This window comes from Oncorhynchus kisutch, linkage group LG27, assembly GCF_002021735.2.
Source record: "Oncorhynchus kisutch isolate 150728-3 linkage group LG27, Okis_V2, whole genome shotgun sequence".
Classification (NCBI taxonomy): domain Eukaryota; kingdom Metazoa; phylum Chordata; class Actinopteri; order Salmoniformes; family Salmonidae; genus Oncorhynchus; species Oncorhynchus kisutch.
This window is the reverse complement of record NC_034200.2, coordinates 9,100,145-9,121,749: the sequence shown is the minus strand read 5'-3', so window position 1 is coordinate 9,121,749 and position 21,605 is coordinate 9,100,145. Positions and strand designations below refer to the sequence as shown.

The window sequence follows — 21,605 nt, the reverse complement described above, 5'->3', positions numbered from 1 at the left end:
TGAGTGTAGACAGTCTGCTGCTGCCGCTCTGATAATCATCAGAAGGGGGGGGGGGGGTAGGGGGGCCCACGTGGGTAACTGAGGGGCCCTGCCTTGATAGGGTAACTGATTAATACAAAATAAAAAAATAAAATGCATAATAAATCAATGTTACTGGTCAATTGTGTGAGTCAGGGGCTGGGCCCAAGAGGCAATCTTTATATATATATATATATATATATATATATATATATATATATATATATATATATATATATATATATATATATACAGTACCAGTCAAAAGTTTGGACACACCTACTCATTCAAGGGTTTTTCTGTATTTGTACTATTTTCTACATTGTAGAATAATAGTGACCACATCAACATTATGAAATAACACATATGGAATCATGTAGTAACCAAAAAAGTGTTCAACAAATCAAAATATATTTTATATTTGAGATTCTTCAAAGTAGCCACCCTTTGCCTTGATGACAGCTTTGCACACTCTTGGCATTCTCTCTACCAGCTTCATGAGGTCAGCTTCAGTTGGAATGCATTTCAATTAACAGGTGTGCCTTGTTAAAATCTAATTTGCGGAATTGATTTCCTTCTTAATGCGTTTGAGCCATCAGTTGTGTTGTGACAAGGTAGGTGTGGTATACAGAAGATAGCCCTATTTGGTAAGACCAAGGCCATATTATGGCGAGAACAGCTCAAATAAGCAAAGAGAAATGACAGTCCATCATTACTTGAAGACATGAAGGTCAGTCAATCTGTAATATTTCAAGAACTTCTTCAAGTGCAGTCGCAAAAAACCATCAATCGCGATGATGGAACTGGCTCTCATGAGGATCGCCACAGGAAAGAAAGACCCAGAGTTACCTCTGCTGCAGAGGATAAGTTCATTAAAGTTAATTGCACCTCAGATTGCAGCCCAAATAAATGCTTCACAGAGTTCAAGTAACAGACTGTAATGTGTGCGCTGGGAGTCGGGAAGCAAGTTCAGGCAGTGCATAATTTAATAAACAATTGAACAAAACAAGAAACACGAACAGCGCACAGACAGGAAACAAACAGAAACAATGACGCCTGGGGAAGGAAACAAAGGGAGTGACATATATAGGGCAGGTAATCAAGGAGATGAAGGAGTCCAGGTGAGTCTGACTTGCAGGTGCGCGTTACGAACGATGGTGACAGGTGTGCGCCATAACGAGCAGCCTGGTGACCTAGAGGCCAGAGAGGGAACACACGTGACAGTACCCCCTCCCCTCCCAGCCGCAGGACACCGATCCAAAATGACAATCTCGGGATCAGGAGCGGAATGGTCACCTCTGCTGAGGCGCGGGAAACCTGTCAGTCCGGCTGAGACGTGGAAGAATGGTGACCTAGAGCGCCAGAGAGAGCATACGTGATGGTATCCCCTTCCCCGGGGCGTTCGGCTCCAGACGCAGGACGCCAACCAAAGGGATGATCCCGGGGATTCCGGAATGAACCGGTTGCCTAGCCGAGGTGCAGAAAACTGACAACCCAGCTGAGGTGTGAGTGCCTGATGAGCCGGCTGAGACCTCCCCGGTTGCCTCGGTCGAGGCACGGGAACATGTTCACCAGCTGAGGCATGGGAGCCTATTGAGCCTGCTGAAGCATGGGAGCCTATCGAAACCGCTGAGGAATCGCAGCCTGTCGAGCCAGCTGAGGCAGGGGAACCTGACAAACCTGCTGAGGCCTCCCAGGTAGCTCCGGTTCGGACACCCGGACCCAACATCACCTCCAACACAAAAAAAGACAAATAAAAAACACCCCCTGATGCTTCCCTTTGGTGAGGCGTCATTCTGTAATGTGTGCACTGGGGGTCGGGAAGCAAGTTCAGGCAGTGCATAATTTAATAAACAAATGAACAAAACAAGAAACACGAACAACGCACAGACAGGAAACTGAAACAGAAACAATGACGCCTGGGGAAGGAACCAAAGGGAGTGATTTATATAGGGCAGGTAATCAAGGAGGTGATGGAGTCTAGGTGCGTCTGATGACGTGCAGGTGCGTGTAACGATGGTGAAAGAAACCACTACTAAAGGACACCAGTAAGAAGAAGTGTCTTTGTGAGACGCAGAGTGGGTGATCGGATGATCTCCACATGTGTGGTTCCCACCGTGAAGCATGGAGGAGGAGGTGTGATGGTATGGGGGTGCTTTACTGGTGACACTGGCAGTGATTTATTTAGAATTCAAGACACACTTAATCAGCATGGCTTACCACAGCATTCTGCAGCGATATGCCATCCCATCTGGTGTGCTCTTAGTGGGACGATCATTTGTTTTTCAACCTAGCAAAATGTGGAAAAAGTCAAGGACTCTGAATACTTTCCAAAGGCACTGTATATCCTCCTAATATTGTACAATCTGTGTGTTGATTTATTGGCCTGGGCTATTGTTTGTTTGAATTCAATACCAGATTGATCAGAGTAGCCACTCATTTTGGTTATTTGTATGGTATTAAAAAATATTATTCTGTCATGTAAATGATATAGAATTGCATGAAATGTGTTTTAATTGTATAAATAAAGCCCCAGGGTTTATGATCTGTCCCTGGGTGGGTGGGATATGGGTTACATTTACAGTTCTCTTATAAAGCCACATAAGACTTTATAAGATCATGCAGAGTAGCATCTTTTTGTAATGGTTGGCCACTCAGTACTCTCTGTCTCCCTACGAGATTTACTCCACAGAAGCCTTGTTGTTGGCCACAGGAGTGAGCTACTCCTCAGCCTGACTGCTGATGGAGGAAAGGGTATGCTGGGGTAACTGGGGTCGGGCAGAGGAGATATCTCATTTAGACACTCACACCTCCCTCTCTCTCCTTCGCTACATCTCTCGCCATCACTCTCTCTCTCTCTCTCCATCTAGCTAGCTCTACCAAAGTACAGTATACCATATCTTTCTATATGTATTCCTCTTCCCACCCCTCTCTCTCTCCCTCCGGACACTGCGGTTTTGTAGCCTAGCCTAGGGGAGGTTTTAGTATCTGCAGTTCTGCGTGTTTTAAACCTCCGGTGGGCGAGGGATTCTCATCACTGCAGTAATGTGTGTGTGTGTGTGTGTGTGTGTGTGTGTGTGTGTGTGTGTGTGTGTGTGTGTGTGTGTGTGTATGTGTGTGTGTGTGCTAAACCATGATTACCAACACCTCCCACTGCCCCATTTTCAGAAAAAGGGGTCTAGGAAGAAGGGTGTTAGAGAATGATTTTCTACCACTATGACAAATATGCTATGACTATGATAGACTGTCTGATCAAGTAGAATCAAATCCAATTGTATTTGTCCCATGCGTCGGATACAACAGGTGTAGACTTGACCATGAAATGCTTAGTTCTCAACAATGCAGAGTTAAAATTACGAAACAAATTACCAAATAAAAATAGAAAATAGTAGCACAATACATAACAACGACAAGGCTATATACAAGGAGTACCGGTACCCAGTCAATGTGCAGAGGTATGAGGCAGTTGAGGTAATCGAGGTAATATGTGCAGTAGATGTACTTTAGGTAAAAGTGACTAGGCAATCAGGATAGATAATATACGGAGTAGCAGCGGCGGATGTGGACAGTGTGAAAGTGTGTCTGTCTGTGTGTGTGTGTGTGTGTGTGTGTGTGTGTCTGTTTGTGTCTCTGTGCGTTGGAGTTTCGTCAGTGTAAGAGACTCAGTGCAAAAAAAGGTCAATGCAATAGCCTGAGTAGCCGTTTGATTAACTGTTCGGCAGTCTTATGGCTTGGGGGTAGAAGCTGTTCAGGTGCCTTTTGGTCCCAGATATGGCTCTTCGGTACCGCTTGGTGTGCAGTAACAGAATGAACAGTCTATGGCTTGGGCGGCTTTTTTTTCGGGCCTTCCTCTGATACCGCCTGGTATAGAGGTCCTGGATGGCATGGAGCTTGGCCCCTGTAGCGCCTTGCGATCGAGGGAGGTGTAGTTGCCACACCAAACAGTGATGCAGCTGCTGATGATGCTCTCAAAGGTGCAGCTGTATAACTTTTTGAGGATCTGAGGGGCCATGCCAATTCTTTTCAACCTCCTGAGGGGGAAGAGGCGCCTTCTTCACGACTGTGCTGGTGTGAAGGGACCATGTTAAGTCCTTAGTAATGTGGACACCAAGGAGCTTGAAGCTCTCGACCCGCTCCACTACAGCCCCGCCGATGTGGATGGGCGCGTACTTGCTCCTCCGTTTCCTGTAGTCCACGATCAGCTCCTTTGTCTTGCTGACACTGAGTGAGAGGTTGTTGTCCTGGCATTGTGGACTCTGTCCACACTGCCAGGTCACCAACCTCCTCCCTGTAGGCTGTATTATTATTGTTGTGCCGTCAGCAAACTTGATGATGGTGTTGGAGTCATGCTGTTGTGGGTGAACAGTGAGTACAGGAGGGGACTAAGCACACACCCCTGAGTGGCCCCCGTGTTGAGGATCAGCATGTGTTGTTAACTACCCTCACTACCTGGGGGCGTCCTGTCAGAAAGTTGCAGAGGGAGATGTTCAGTCCCAGTGTCCCGAGCTTGGTGATTAGCTTGACCTGTAGTCAATGAACAGCATTCTCACATAGGTATTCCTCTTGTCCAGGTGGGAGAGAGCAGTGTGGAGTGCAATAGAGATTGTGTCATCTGTTGATCTATTGGGACGGTATGCAAATTGGAGTGGGTCCCGGATGTCTGGGATGGTGGTGTTGATGTCCTCCATGACCAGCCTTTCAATGCATTTCATGGTTACAGATGTGAGTGCTATGGGACAATAGTTGTTTAGGCAGGTTACCTGTGAGTTCTTATAACAGGGACAGTGGTCGTCTATAGACTGGGACAAGGAGATGTTGAAAATGTCTGTGAAGAGATTTGCCAGCTGGTCTGCGCATGCTCTGAGAATGCGACCTGGTATTCCAATAGGCCCAGCGACCTTGTGAGTGTTAACCTGTTTAAAAGTCTTAACGGAGAGCAAAATCACACAGGCTCTCATGCCTGGCTCAGTGTTGTTTGCCTCGACGCGAGCATAGAAGGCATTTAGCTCATCTGGGAGGTTTGCATCACTGGGCAATTTACGGCTGGGTTTCCTTTTGTAATCCGTAATAGTCTGCAAACCCTTCCACATCCGACGAGCGTCGGAGCCGGTGTAGTAGGATTGTATCTTAGTCCTATATTGACGTTGGAGGTCGTAGTGGCCTTTCTTGTAAGCATTCATGTCCGTGTCCTGTTTCTTGAAAGAAGTAGCTCTAGCCTTTAGGCCGGTGCGGACACTGCCTGTTATCCATGGCTTTTGGTTTGGGTACGTATGTATGGTCACTGTGTGGGATGACGTCGTCAATGCACTTATTGCTGAAACCTGTGACTGATGTGGTAAACCCTTCAGTGTTATCGGATGAATCATTAAACATATTACAGTCTGTGCTAGTGAGGCTGTCTTGTAGCTTAGCTTCCGCTTTGTCAGACCACTTCTGCACTAGATTTGCCGAAGGGAGGGCAAGGGACGGTCTTCTATGCATTTCTGTGGGTAGAGAATAAGTGCTCCACAGTGTTAGAGCCTCTTGTGGTGCAGGAGATGTGTTGGTAAAAGTGATGTTAAAAGTGATTCCCCCAGAGTGTTCCTTATTGGGATGCAGAGGTCCCTGATGCAGCATTCAGGACTGCAAGCACCAAACCATTAAATTGATACTATAGAGATTCAGATGCTTGTGTTATTAATCTTGCACGCGGCAGACACCACTTGTTTGGTTCCACGAGACTAACGTGTTATGTGTGCAGACCGATTTCAATTTCAATTGAGTCAGTATGTGGCAACATAATATGCTATTAATATGTGCATGTCGGCATGTGTTATCTGTAGCAGTAGGGGCTAAGACGGGGTGGGGAGGGGGCGGGTTGTAGACAGATAGATATACAGTCGGACAGTAAAGACTCAGAGCATCATGTCGAGGCCCATTACCATAAAAGGGACATTATCATTTAAAGTGTTTCCCTAAATCTCTTTAGGCTCTTTTATGTCAACACTAGGAGGTAGAGAATTACCCCAGATGACAGTTAAATCGTACCTAAGTGGGGAAGGATCATAGTCATTCAGGGTTTACCCTAGGTTTGTTCTTAGGCGGGCTCATTTTCCATTGAAACTAAGTAAGATATTTATTTTAGATGAAGGTGATAGAGGGGTCCTAAACCCTGGTGCTGAGTTTGTTTCTGGGAAATACAATGTGTGTGTGTGTGTGTGTGTGTGTGTGTGTGTGTGTGTGTGTGTGTGTGTGTGTGTGTGTGTGTGTGTGTGTGTGTGTGTGTGTGTGTGTGTGTGTGTGTGTGTGTGTGCGTGCCATATCCTGGCTGTAGCACCATGTATGCGTCGCTGTGCAAACACTAGGATTATAGCTGCTAGCCTCGTAACAGAACCCCAGGAGAAAAACATTGGCCATAATTTCTCACTGAAATACTGCTGTCGCACGCATACACACACACACACACACACACACACACACACACACACAGACACTTTCAAGTCCTTGCAAAATGCAAGTTTTTTCTGGATGATGGTGGCCATGGCAATGGGTACGGTCAGCAAGTTTTTAAGCCAATTTCCTGCGATTCTCTGAATTTCTCCATGGAGCCAAGATACATTCCTGCAATTCTACACATTTTTCCATGTAGCTGAGAGCTATAGCTAATTTCCAGGAATTTGACTAATTCTGCCATGTAGCTGAGAGAACATTTTGCAGTTTAAAGATAATTTCCTGCAATTCTATGCATTTTGCCATGGCTAATGCTGTTATTTTTCTCCGACTTAATAACAAAATCAATACTGGTGAATGTATTGTTGTGGTAAATTTCTATTCCCCTGACTGTTTAGATTTTATTTTAGTGATTGTTAAATCTCAAAGATTATTAAAAAAGTGATAGGTCCATTATCTTTTCTACATACTTTAAATTTGGTTGTAGTCATTTAAGTTTACACTGAAAGCATTTTTCAATCCAGAAAATTTATTTCAACCCCCAAAATTATATATCTAGATTTTTTTTATGCATCACGAAACAACGCTTAGGCAGGCCACCCAAGGGTTTATTTATTTATTTATTTTCACCCCCAGTTTTGATCCTGTCTCAACGCTACAACTCCTCAATGGGCTCAAGAGGCGAAGGTCATGTCACGCATCCTCCAAAACATGACCTACCAAACCGTGCTTCTTAACACCTGCCCGCTTAACCCAGAACCCAGCCGCACCAATGTGTCAGAGGAAACACCATTCACCTGACGAGCGAGGTCAGCCTGCAGGCCCGCCACGAGGTGTGCCAAGTAAAGCCCCCTGGCCAAACCCTCCCCTTACCCTGACGATGCTGGGCCAACTGTGCGCCGCCCTATGGGACTCCCCATCACAGCCAGTTGTGATACAACCCATGATCTAACCACAGTCTGTAGGGACTCCTCTAGCACTGGGATGCAGTGCCACTCGGGAGGCCCTCTGCCCAAGGGTTTCTATGGCAGAAAAATCCCTGAAATGTTCTAGTGTCCTATACATTTTTATTCTAACAGGCATTGGGTGAAAAATAACCAGCGGAAGCAGCCCACTGGGCACACACTGGTTGAATCAACGTTGTTTTCATGTGAAATGACATTGAACCAACGTGGGATAGACATTGATTTGTGGAGTGTGTGTGTCTGATGAATCATGCATTGGTTTAAAACATGACCAAGGTGCTATCATATCATGGCAGTATCATGGCGGTAGGTACAGTAGGTTAGGTTTATTTATTTGATCTACGTTGCATGCACCTATAATCGCATTTGCACTGTTCAGCAGACGTGTTTTTAGGATTTCCACACATGGGGGAAATCTTTTAGCAGGGTCTGGACATTTTTTGCCTTTGATAAACGCATTTCATGCAATTCGGTGTAGTTTACATGATAGGATGGTATAAAAATTAACAATGTATTTTTTAATAACACAGAAATGACCAAAATGAATGGCTACTCTGACAGTGACAAACTGAGATCAATAAAAACAACCTGGTCTTGAATGCAAACAATAGCTAAATCAAATAAAAAACTAAATAATGTCATGTGCGCCAAATATTTGACACACTCTAGGAGCTCAGATGCAATAATTTAATAACCTAATTAGGGGGCGGTGACTAGTGGCAGCTCCGGTGTGGGTCGTAGCCCCCCCCTGGACCCCGGATCAGACCATGGCCGCCGTGCCTGAACGCCATGCCTGGACTGGGCACCGGCGCAGAGGAAGGCTCCGGGCCATGGCGCCGGGCTGAACGCCGTTCCTGGACTGGGCACCGGCACAGAGGAAGGCTCCGGCCTTGGAGCGGGACTGGACACCGTGCAGAGGAAGTCTCCGGCCTTGGAGCTGGCACCGGAAGTACCGGGCTGGGGAGACGCACTGGAGGCCTGGTGCGTGGAGCCGGCACAGGTGGCACCGGACTGGTGACACGCACTTCAGGGAGAGTGCGGGGAGCTGGCACAGGACTTCCACTTCCGCTCTTCCACTCCTCGTGCCCCCCCCCCCCAAAAAAAAAAATCTTGGGGTTTCTGTGGCCGTGGTCCCCGGCGTCGTCGCTGTCCTTCCACCTTCATTGGTGTCTCCTTCCAAGGAAGGGTCTCACAACCTCCCATTATTTCTTCCCAGGTCCAAAACTCCTTCACCTCCATCACACTGCTTGGTCCTTGCTTGGTGGGATATTCTGTCACGGTTGTTATGAGAGTCGGACCAAGGGAACCATACAAAACACCAATATAGAAATATTGAACTAGAACACCCCCGTGTTTTTGCAGCTAATGGTGCTACAATGGTGCTACAATGGTGCTACAATGGTGCTACAATGCTCCAAGATTTGTATTTTTAATTTTACCCACACAATTTTAACCACAAGGACAAGTTATAAGATAAATAACTCCCTTAGTGGAGCACATGATAACACCTTTAATTGGGATCTGTTTCCCTGTTTGGGGGTGTTTGAAGGATCTACATTTATAAGTGCCATTGCATTGAGCACAGCGATTACACTTGTAGTTTCCATCCAGTATGGGAGCAAATAGACATTGTGCAGGGATATCTAAATCAGAGTTTACCAATTGATCTCTGAGATTTCTGCCCCGTGAGAATACGACCAAGGGAGGGTCCGAAAACACATTACCGATACGGTCATCAGATCTTTCGAATGTGCCTATGTTTGTGAATGATTCCCTTTATTTGTTCAGAGCACTTTGAATAGCGGGTAGTTAGAACGCAAGAATACTTATTTTTGCGCCAAATACAACTGGTGTAGACTATACTGTGAAATTCTTGCTCAGGAGCGCTAAACAATGCAGTTTAAAGATACAAATAAAATAGTAACACAAAAGGATAAGAATAAAATCCACAAGAATGGAGTTACAGTGCATTTGGAAAGTATTCAAACACCTTCCCCCTTTCCACATTTTGTTACGTTACAGCCTATTCTAAAATAGATTAAATAAATATAAGAAATCATCAATCTACACACTTTCCCCCATAATGACAAAGTGAAAACAGTTTTTTAGACATTTTTGCACATTTATTTAAAATACAAACCAGCAATACCTTGTTTACATAATTATTCAGACCCTTAATTATGAGACTCGAAATTTAGCTCAGGTGCATCCTGTTTCCACGGATCATCCTTGAGATGTTTCTACAATTTGATTGGAGTCCACCTGTAGTAAATTCAATTGATTGGACATGTTTCGGAAAGGCACTCACCTGTCAGAGCAAAAACCAAGCCATGATGTCAAAGGAATTGTCCGTAGAGCTCCGAGACAGGATTATGTCGAGGCACCAAAACATTTCTGCAGCATTGAAGGTCCCCAAGAACAGTGGCCTCTATCATTCTTAAATGAAAGAAGTTTGGAACCAGCAAGACTCTTCCTAGAGCCAAACTGAGCAATCGGGGGAGAAGGGCCTTAGTCAGGGAAGTGACCAAGAACCCGAGGGTCACTCTGACAGAACTCCAGAGTTCCTCTGTAGTGATGGGAGAACCTTCCAGAAGGACAACCATCTCTGCAGCACTACACCAATCAGGCCTTTATGGTATAGTGGCCAGACGGATGCCACTCCCCAGTAAAAGGCACATGACAGCCCGGTTGGAGTTTGCCAAAAGTCACCTAAAGACTCTCAGACTATGAGAAACTCTAGTCTGATGAAATCAAGATTGAACTCTTTGGCCTGAATGCCAAGCATCATGTCTGAAGGAAACGTGGCACCATCCCTACAGTGAAGCATGGTGGTGTCAGGATGGAGGGAAAGATGAACTGAGCAAAGTACAGAGAGATCCTTAACGAAAACCTGCTCCAGAGTGCTCAGGACCTCAGACAGGGGAGAGGATTCACCTTTCAACAGCCCAACGACCCTAAGCACACAGCCAAGACAACACAGGAGTGGCTTTGGGATAAGTCTGGAAACGACCTTGAGTGGCCCAGTCAGAGCCTGGAATTGAACCCGATCTAAAATCTCTGGAGAGTTCTGAAAATAGCTGTGCAGCCACGCTCCCCATCCAACCTGACCGAGCTTCAAAGGATCTGCAGAGAAGAAAACTCCCCAAATAGGGAAGAATTCATTCCTTTACTTTTATCCTAATTTAATTGGACCCAGGGTGAAGCCCCTCCCTCATGAAAGGAAGCCATCATTACTGTCATACCAACAGAGGGTAAAGACAAAGAACATTTCAGTAATTATTATAGAGAAATCTCAATTCTGAATTATGACTATAAACTATACATCTTGAATAGCATCAGGAGACTTTATGCCGGATCTAATTGAGTTGGACCAAACCGGGTTTATTAGAGGCCATCAAACCCAAAACATCAGAAGATCTCTACATGTCATCAATCAGATTAAGGAAAACAATTCAGAAGCACTATTAGTCAGTTTAGATACAGAAATTGACCGTGTTAATTTGACTCATTTATATCACATTTTAGAGAGATTCGGCTTAAAAAAAGACACAATCCAATGTTTTAAAACCATTTACCATGAGCCTACAGGTAGAATTCAAGTGAATGGCCATCTGATAAATTAAATCATTTTACGCATCAGGGATGTTGCGCCTCACCTGCGTTATTTGCCTTGTGTATATATTTTTATTTTATTTATTTAACCTTTATTTAACTAGGCAAGTCAATTAAGAACAAATTCTTATTTACAATGCCGGCCTAACCCAGCCAAAACCAGAGGATGCTGGGCCAATTGTGCACCACCCTATGGGACTCCCAATCACAGCCAGATGTGATACAGCCTGGATTGGTACCAGGGAATGTAGTGACGCCTTATGCACTGAGATGCAGTGACTTAGACCACCGTCCCACTCAGGAACAGTATATTGAGCCCCTTGCTCAAGCAATAAGGCAAAATGATTAATTACATGGTATTGGCATCAGAGGAAAAGAGCATAAAATTTGCCTTATATGCTGATGATGTGCTAGTTCACATGACTGACCCTAACACTTGCCTCCAAAAACTAACATATGGGTATTTTTCAGGATACAAACTTCATGTACACAACACACAAATGCTATGCTTTAATTACACCCTATTAGAGGAAATAAAATATACATTTGGTTTCAACTGACATTCAGAAAAGGTTACATATCTAGGGGTAAACCTAACAAAGGATAATTTAAAGCTATATATAACAAAATATAAACCAATTATCTGAAATATTCATAAAGATAAATAGACATGGTCCCTTCTCCCTTTAGATTTCAGCTCTAGAATAGAGAAAGTTCAAATTAATAGTCTCCCCGGAGTCTTTACCAGTTGAGGTCTGTCCTGGAAATTTCCTGTATTACTAAATAAGGAGAGTTACAAACCACACACAAGTCAGAGTTATACTTTAAACTCCATCTTTTAATAATATGAGCTTCACCATAGCCCTTTGACTCTCAGATCAATTCAGTGTCTATAAATTAATTCTGAGAGTGTCAACATAATGGCAACTGAGATCTTTAATAGCAAAGATCCACCCCTCCCAACTCACAATGACGAACCACAGGTCTTAGGAAAACTGCACAAAAGAAGACTTTTACTTGAGAGAGGAGTATCCCATAGCCAGACCACATTAGCTATACATTATCATTCAGTTTGGTCTCCTAAACAAAGTTCTTATCTCGTTCTTGGTACAACATAGTACCAAAACATTACCTCATCCAATGGCATATATCAATTGTCAAGTCTAGATATTCCCATCTCAAATACCATCCCTCCTGGACAAGCTCACAGAGAGGAGAGTGAGTCTCTAGGTCAAGATAAGGGCAACATCAGAAGGGACATACAATGGTTCCAGACACTGCCATACTCTTCCCCCAATGGGAAAAGTAGGGAGTGACTAGCACAGAGACATTGTGGAGCCAAGAGATAATTGGTTCCCCCTCAATCATCCCTTCACATGGTTTAAAAGATACGTTCACATATGAAGACAAGCCTGACCTCTCCCCTCTCTGGGCACCAAGTAACTTTTTCCCATATAGGCATATTTATGAAAGTAGATAAAACATCTTATTTATCAATGTTGCCTAACTAATTCTGGTTCTGCTACGACAGGTCCCCCTGAAACAATTCAATCTGTGAGACAAGTTAATATCATGGTTCATTTGGGATGGCAGGAAACCAAGGATTAGATATTTGACTCCACAGCTCCCTAAAGACAAGGGGAGGGGGATACTACTTAGCTGTGTTGGTGTGACTCACAATACAGTGCTATTCAGAAAGATATTAAGCCTGTCATTCAAGGTCGCCTAATCCAGTCTGTAGCTGGGGATAAAGAAACATTTCGGACATTAATTAACAGGAATACTGAACCTTATATATCATAATTTACACTAGACCTCTGGTCTCTGATGGTGAAACAACACAAACTGGAAGAGGAAATCAGAATATATAAATGGTTTGAGTTTGATCCATACTTTAAACCAGGTATCTATGATTTAAAAAATGAAGGAATGTGATCTGAAATGCATATAAACAGGCAATGTTCAAGACAATATCTTCACTCTGTCATGGCATGATAACCTTTACAAAAGACTCAACTCTTTATATTAAAGCAAAATGGGAAAATGAACTGAATATAGCCAGAGCTATCAGAGGAAGGCTGGGACAATATATGCCTACTCATATACACCTCATATATACCTACTCATTCAAGGTTTTTTTGTTTTTACTATTTTCTACATTGTAGAATAATATTGAAGACATCAGAAATACGAAATAACAAAAAAGTGTTCAACAAATCAAAATATATTTTATATTTGAGATTCTTCAAAGAAGCCACCCTTTGCCTTGATGCAGCTTTGCACACTCTTGGCATTCTCTCAACCAGCTTCACAAGGTAGTCACCTGCAATACATTTCAATTAGCAAGTGTGCCTTGTTAAAAGTTAATTTGTGGAATTTCTTTCCCTTGTCATGACATTACTTTCATTAATCTGATGACTGTTATTTATCTAATCAACAAACTATGTTTAATTGTTACCCAATTAAATTAATCATGTAACAATTAACTAATTAGGATTTGGGGCACCACGAGAGCGGTTGTTTAAAGAGTTACCATCTCCCGAATTAAACACATGTAGGAAGCAAACAAATGTTAAACAAATAAAAATATATTTTATATTCGAAATTCTTCAAAGTAGCCACTCTTTGCCTTGATGACAGTTGTGCACACTCTTGGCATTCTCTCAACCAGTTTCATGTGGAATGCTATTCCAACAGTCTTGAAGTAGTTCCCACATATGCTGAGCACTTGTTGGCTGATTTTCCTTCACTCTGCGGTCCAACTCATCCCAAACCATCTCAATTGGGTTGAGGTCAGTTGATTGTGGAGGCCAGGTCATCAGTTGTAGCACACTATCCCTCTCCTTCTTTTTTAAATAGCCCTTACACAGCCTGGAGGTGTGTTGGGTCATTGTCCTGTTGAAAAACAAATTATAGTCCCACTAAGCGCAAACCAGATGGGATGGCGTAGCAATGCAGAATGTTGTGGTAGTCATGCAGGTTATGTGTGCCTTTAATTCTAAATAAATCCCTGACAGTGTCGCCAGCAAAGCACCCCCACACCGTTACACCTCCTCATCCATGCTTCATGGTGGGAACCAAACATGCAGAGAACATCCGTTCACCTACTCTGCGTCTCCCAAAGAACCAAAAATCTCACATTTGGGCTCAAAGGACAGATTTCAACAGTCTAATGTCCATTGCTCGTGTTTCTTGGACCAAGCAAGTCTCTTCTTATTATTGGAGTCCTTTATTTGTGGTTTCTTTGCAGCAATTTGACCATGAAGGCCTGATTCACGCAGTCTCCTGTGAACAGTTGTTGTTGAGATGTGTCTGTTACTTGAACTCTGTGAAGCATTTATTTGGGCTGCAATCTGAGGTGCATTTAACTCTAATGAACTTATCCTCTGCAGCAGAGGTAACTCTGGGTCTTCCTTTCCTGTGGCGGTCCTCATGAGAGCCAGTTTCATCATAGCGCTTGGTGGTTGAAGAAACTTTCAAAAATCTTGACATTTTCTGGATTGACTGTCCTTCATGTCTTAAAGTAATGATAGACTGTCGTTTCTCTTTTCTTATTTGAGCTGTTCTTGCCATAATATGGACTTGGTCATTTACCAAATAGGGCTATCTTCTGTATACCACCCCTACCTTGTCACAACACAATTGATTGGCTCAAATGCATTAAGAAGGTGTCATGACTGTCCTGTGAGGATCCAGATGGGCCGGATCAGCTCTGCAGTGGCTGATTTCGGCCAGGCCCCTCTCCCCTGCAGAGGGGGGAAAGAGTAGCTGGTGGGGAATTGACAGTTCACTCCCTGTTGTAAATTAAGGACTTTCAGCTATCTCCAAATTCACATAGAAATGTGCTTTTGTCTACACAGACTTTTCCTTTTTCTAAAGTCAATACTGGAACAATATTTCTAACATAGAATGTGGGGAATGGTCAGAGGCGATCTAAAGAATAATAATGTTATTTTTTGATGTCATTAGAAAAGTTATAAAGGAAATACTGTAACTTGAAAAGTATACACAATAGAGATGTGCAAACCTCTTTTGAGACCTACTCAAAGGTGTTGCCAAAGTTGTTTCTAACAGGGGGGTGAAGACTTATCTAATCAAGGTATATTAGTATTTCATTTTTCATTCATCTTTAAAAACTGTGTAACACAACAAAATGTGGAAAAAGTCGAGGGGTGTGAATACTTTCTGAAGGCACTGTATATTTAGGCACACACTGTACTGTGCATAAACTCTCCCACATTGTAACGCTTGGAGTCGGAAAACAAGTGCAGGTGGTGACTTTAATAAAAAACGGAACATGGAACAATATAACAAACACGAGTAGCGTATAGACATGAAACACATAAACAATACTGACTGGGGAAGGAACCTAAGGGAGTGCCAGATATAGGGGAGGTAATGAGTGAGGTAATGGAGTCCAGGTGTGCCTCATGATGACGTGCAGGTGCGCGTAATGATTGATGCCAGGTGTGCGTAATGATGGATCCAGGACCGGTGGTTAGTATTCCAGAGAAGTCGGGCGCCGGAGGGGAGGAGCGGGAGTAGGCGTGACACCCATGTATAATGTGGAGAGCTCATATGCTGTACATCTAATGACAGCGAGCAGAGAGGAATACATAAAAGCTCTCTCTTTGTCTCTGTGCTCTATTGCAGTGGCCTGGTCTTATAAACAATCAGTTACACCATGCAGCAGCAAGCAGCCAGCAGAATAGACCCTGAGGTGATGGAAAGCCCCCTGTATGCCTATCTCATTCTCAATTCAATTCAAAGGGGCTTTATTGGCATGCGAAACATGTTTACATTGCCAAAGCAAGTGGTAAAAACGAAAGAAAAAATTACAAAAACCAACAAAGCGAATTAAACAAAGACAAAAACAATCGGACATTAAGAGTAAACATTAGGCAAACTAAATGTTTGAAGAGAATAAGGACATTTAAAATATTATATTATTAGCTGTTAAAAATGTAGTATAACATTTAAATGTTACTCTTTTTCCTTCCTTTCTCTCTCTCGCCCCATGTGAGCTTCTCTCTCCCTCTCTTTCTCTCAACCCCTCCCCATCCCACACTTTCTGCCTCTCTCTCTCTTTTCCTCCTCGGAGGGCCTTGCCTCTCGACCTGTCCATCGATCCCTCTCTCTCTCCTTTCTTTAATTTTCTCCCTCCTGTCGATGAGGTATCGCTAGCTTCCATTCAGCCAGGTTATTAGTATTGATCAGATAGGGTCTGGGGTGTTGCAGCTCGTTTTGCATCCCCCCTCAAACGGGTGTCCTCTGGACAGCTAGCCAGGATGTGGTCAGAACCCAGGCAATGGTGGTGACAGGGCATCTAACGTGGAAATTAGTTTTACTGAGTATACTTGAGTCTCGTCTCGTTTATTTTTCTCATCTTCTATTCCCCTCCCCGTCCCCCCATTCCCCTGTCTCCTCTCTTCCCAGTCCTTTTCCTCCTCTCCCCCTCTCTTACTTCCACACCTGCCCATCTCCTCAGTCCTCCTCTTGTCCATTCACATCTCTTCTCTTCATCCTATTTCTGTCTCCTCCTGTTCTTTTCTCCTGAGTGCGGCCTATCTGACAGGCTCTCTGCAGCATATCTCTGAGGAGATAGCGATACAGTCAGGTGAAGACAGATGTTACAGTGACACACTACTGGATGGCTGGCAGGGGGAACCGTTGAGATAAGAAATAACAGCTAGATCGTATTTCTGGTTTTAAATCAGACTGTTTTGCCCATAGTTACGTTTGTTAGAAAGCATTAGTTAGAAACTCTGCATTGGTTCGAAGCTAATATTCAGTGGGATCTGTTTGACACTCCATTGGTTGTCATGGTGACAGATGATCTATCTCAGAAGGGAGAGAAAAGGGATACCTAGCATGTGTGTGTGCCTGTGTGTGTGTGTGTGTGTGTGTGTGTGTGTGTGTGTGTGTGTGTGTGTGTGTGTGTGTGTGTGTGTGTGTGTGTGTGTGTGTGTGTGTGTGTGCAGGAGAAGGGTGTCAGGTGGAGGAGAAGGGGAGAGAAAGGAAGAGGGGGGAAGAAAGGAACGAGGGAGGGCTGATGGAAGGATGATTATGTGGCTGGCCATCTGGACTGCAGTCAAAGAGAGCTGAAGCCAATTCACCAGAGGAAGTGTGTGTGTGTGTGTGTGTGTGTGTGTGTGTGTGTGTGTGTGTGTGTGTGTGTGTGTGTGTGTGTGTGTGTGTGTGTGTGTGTGTGTGTGTGTGTGTGTGTGTGTGTGTGCGCGCCCTGTCTCATGCATCTGTGTGTGGGCACCTGTGTATGATTTTCTCTATGTGTCCCATTGTGTATTTCTCCCCATACCTTGATAGAATTAGCATGAACATACACATTGGCAATAACACAAAGCCCCAACGCAGTCGGACACAGTCACAGACGTCTTTCCTCCTAATCATTTGTACACTAATAATTAGCCTGCTAACAAGTCGCTATTACCCCCTGTGCCCTGCCTCTCCCTGCTATCTGACTGCCTAATTGACATTGCTGTATCTGAGAAGGAACCCTGTGCATAGTTATTAGAGCTATAATTACTATACACCTCACGGCACAGAGAAACACGGAGGATACCAGTGTTTTCTGTGCATAGCTATTAGAGCTGACACTACTACCTCCTACCTGCCCAGGCCTCTGGGGAAGGAGCGGAGGAGGGGGTAGCCCACTGTCTGTACTGTGGATATGATATATCATCATAATATATGCCACTTAATAGAGGCTTTTCCCAAAACGACTAACAGTACAGTGAGCTTGTACAATTTACCCTAGGTTGTGTATATGTTCCCTGTGGGAATTGAATTCCGATGACCTTGGCCTTACCAACTGAACAACACAGGAATACATGTATGTGTGTCACCAGGCCATGTAGGAGCAATGAGCTGGCCAGGCTCCAGGCATTTTACATTTTTTCAGATGCTCTTATCCAGAGTGACTTACAGGAGCAATTAGGTTTAAGTGCCTTGCTCAAGGGCACCTCAAAATATTTTTCACCAAGTTGGCTCGGGGATTCGATCCAGCGACATTTCAGGCTTAGTGACTGAAGGCCTACTGGATCATTTGTTTGTTTGATCAAACCAAGGCATGATATACTGGGGTTCTGCAATCTATCGTCCATGTTGGTACCAAATATCCAACCTTCCATGGTTCTAATTCACATTCTCTGTGGAACTGTCTTACGAGACAAATTAAAAGGACTTGTCATCAAAGTGACTTAACAATATCTCTTCTCCCTCTCCTTTCCCCTCTTTCCATCCCACCCTTCCCCAATTCCTAACCCTCCAGAGGATCTGTTGCCGTTTGGTTTCCCCAGCATCGACATGGGACCGCAGCTGAAGGTGGTGGAGAGGACCAGGACGGCCACCATGCTGTGTGCTGCCAGCGGCATCCCAGACCCAGAGATCTCCTGGTTCAAAGATTTCCTACCTGTAGAACCCAGGTCCAGCCTGGGACGCATCAAACAACTACGCTCAGGTGAGATGGAAGGGAGAGAGGGAAGGGAGAGAGAGAGAGGCCAGTCAGAGAGAGAGAGAGAAGGAAATGGGTGAGGAATACAGTAGTGATATGAATCACGGGATTCCTCAGTATGTCCTTGGGGAGGTTTGTCTACTACAGAGCAAGCTAGAACTGATGTTCATAGCACACTCATTGAAGCCCTCTTCATGTTCAATGTCATTTTATAAATATTTCTGGAGAGACCAGACGTATTGTCTAGGCATGTCTGGCAAACAGTGCATTCGGAATGTATGCAGACCCCGTAACTTTTTCCATATTTTGTAACGTTACAGCCTTATTCTAAAATGCATTAAATCTATTTTTACCTCATCAATCTACACACAATACCTCATAATGACAAAGCAAAAACAGTTTATTTATTAAAAACAGTTTATTTTTATTATTGCAAATGTATTAACAGTAAAAAACTGAAATATCACATTTACAGTGCCTTGCGAAAGTATTCGGCCCCCTTGAACTTTGCGACCTTTTGCCACATTTCAGGCTTCAAACATAAAGATATAAAACTGTATTTTTTTGTGAAGAATCAACAACAAGTGGGACACAATCATGAAGTGGAACGACATTTATTGGATATTTCAAACTTTTTTAACAAAGCAAAAACTGAAAAATTGGGCGTGCAAAATTATTCAGCCCCTTTACTTTCAGTGCAGCAAACTCTCTCCAGAAGTTCAGTGAGGATCTCTGAATGATCCAATGTTGACCTAAATGACTAATGATGATAAATACAATCCACCTGTGTGTAATCAAGTCTCCGTATAAATGCACCTGCACTGTGATAGTCTCAGAGGTCCGTTAAAAGCGCAGAGAGCATCATGAAGAACAAGGAACACACCAGGCAGGTCCGAGATACTGTTGTGAAGAAGTTTAATCCCGGATTTGGATACAAAAAGATTTCCCAAGCTTTAAACATCCCAAGGAGCACTGTGCAAGCGATAATATTGAAATGGAAGGAGTATCAGACCACTGCAAATCTACCAAGACCTGGCCGTCCCTCTAAACTTTCAGCTCATACAAGGAGAAGACTGATCAGAGATGCAGCCAAGAGGCCCATGATCACTCTGGATGAACTGCAGAGATCTACAGCTGAGGTGGGAGACTCTGTCCATAGGACAACAATCAGTCGTATATTGCACAAATCTGGCCTTTATGGAAGAGTGGCAAGAAGAAAGCCATTTCTTAAAGATATCCATAAAAAAGTGTCGTTTAAAGTTTGCCACAAGCCACCTGGGAGACACACCAAACATGTGGAAGAAGGTGCTCTGGTCAGATGAAACCAAAATTGAACTTTTTGGCAACAATGCAAAACGTTTGGCGTAAAAGCAACACAGCTCAACACTCCATCCCCACTGTCAAACATGGTGGTGGCAGCATCATGGTTTGGGCCTGCTTTTCTTCAGCAGGGACAGGGAAGATGGTTAAAATTGATGGGAAGATGGATGGAGCCAAATACAGGACCATTCTGGAAGAAAACCTGATGGAGTCTGCAAAAGACCTGAGACTGGGATGGAGATTTGTCTTCCAACAAGACAATGAAATGGTTCAAAAATAAACATATCCAGGTGTTAGAATGGCCAAGTCAAAGTCCAGACCTGAATCCAATCGAGAATCTGTGGAAAGAACTGAAAACTGCTGTTCACAAATGCTCTCCATCCAACCTCACTGAGCTCGAGCTGTTTTGCAAGGAGGAATGGGAAAAAAATTCAGTCTCTCGATGTGCAAAACTGATAGAGACATACCCCAAGCGACTTACAGCTGTAATCGCAGCAAAAGGTGGCGCTACAAAGTATTAACTTAAGGGGTCTGAATAATTTAGCACGCCCAATTTTTCAGTTTTTGATTTGTTAAAAAAGTTTGAAATATCCAATAAATGTCGTTCCACTTCATGATTGTGTCCCACTTGTTGTTGATTCTTCACAAAAAAATACAGTTTTATATCTTTATGTTTGAAGCCTGAAATGTGGCAAAATGTCGCAAAGTTCAAGGGGGCCGAATACTTTCGCAAGGCACTGTACATAAGTATTCAGACCCATTACTCAGTACTTTGTTGAAGCACCTTTGGCAGTGATTACAGCCTTGAGTCTTCGTGGGTATGATGCTACAAGATTGGCACACCTGTATTTGGGGAGATTCTGCCATTCTTCTCTGCAGATCATCTTAAGCTCTGTCAAGTTGGATGGGGAGCGTCGCTGCACAACTATTTCCAGGTCTCTCCAGAGGTGTTCGATCGGGTTCAAGTCCGGGCTCTGGCTGGGCCACTCAAGGACATTCAGAGACTTGTCTTGAAGCCACTCCTGTGTTGTCTTGGATGTGTGCTTAGGGTCGATGTCCTGTTGGAAGGTGAACCTTCGCCTCAGTCTGAGGTCCTGAGCACTCTGGGGCAGGTTTTCATCAAGGATCTCTCTGTACTTAGCTCAGTTCATCTTTCTGTCGATCCTGACTTAGTCTCTCTGGCACTGAAAAACATCCCCACAGCATGATGCTGCCACCACCGTGCTTTATCGTAGGGATGGTACCGGGTTTCCTCCAGACGTGACGCTTAGCATTCAGGCCAAAGAGTTCAATCTTAGTTTCATCAGACCAGACAATCTTGTTTTTCATGGTTTGAGAGATCCTTTAGGTGACTTTTGGCAAACTCCAAGTGGCTGTCATGTGTCATGTGTCAGTTTTGCCGGGCGGCATCTCTAGGATGAGACTTGCTGGTTCCAAACTTCTTCCATTTAAGAATGATGGAGGCCACTGTGTTCTTGGGGACCTTCAATGCTGACATATTTTTGGTACCCTTCCCCAGATCTGTGCCTTGACACAATCCTATCTCCGCGCTCTAATTGCAATTCCTTTGACCTCATGACCTTGTTTTTGCTCTGACACACACTTTCAACTGTGAGACTTTATGTAGACAGGTGTGTGCCTTTCCAAGTCATGTCCAATCAATTGAATTTACCACAAGTGGACTCCAATCAAGTTGTAGAAACATCTCAAGGATGATCAATGGAAACAGGATGCACCTGAGCTCAATTCCGAGTCTCATAGCAAAAGGGTCTGATATTATTTGTGTTATT

At 43.8% G+C, this 21,605-nt stretch overlaps 1 protein-coding gene across 9 annotated transcripts in view; it reads left to right on the top strand.

Annotated features, from left to right (window-relative positions):
• Nucleotides 1-21,605, top strand: part of ptprsb (protein tyrosine phosphatase receptor type Sb) — a 101,589-nt gene that overhangs the window by 28,454 nt on the left and 51,530 nt on the right. For all 9 annotated transcript variants that reach the window (XM_031806640.1, XM_031806635.1, XM_031806636.1 and 6 more), the window contains exon 6: nt 18,313-18,501. In XM_031806640.1, the coding sequence (XP_031662500.1) occupies nt 18,313-18,501 (189 nt within the window). The remainder of the gene's footprint in view (nt 1-18,312; nt 18,502-21,605) is intronic.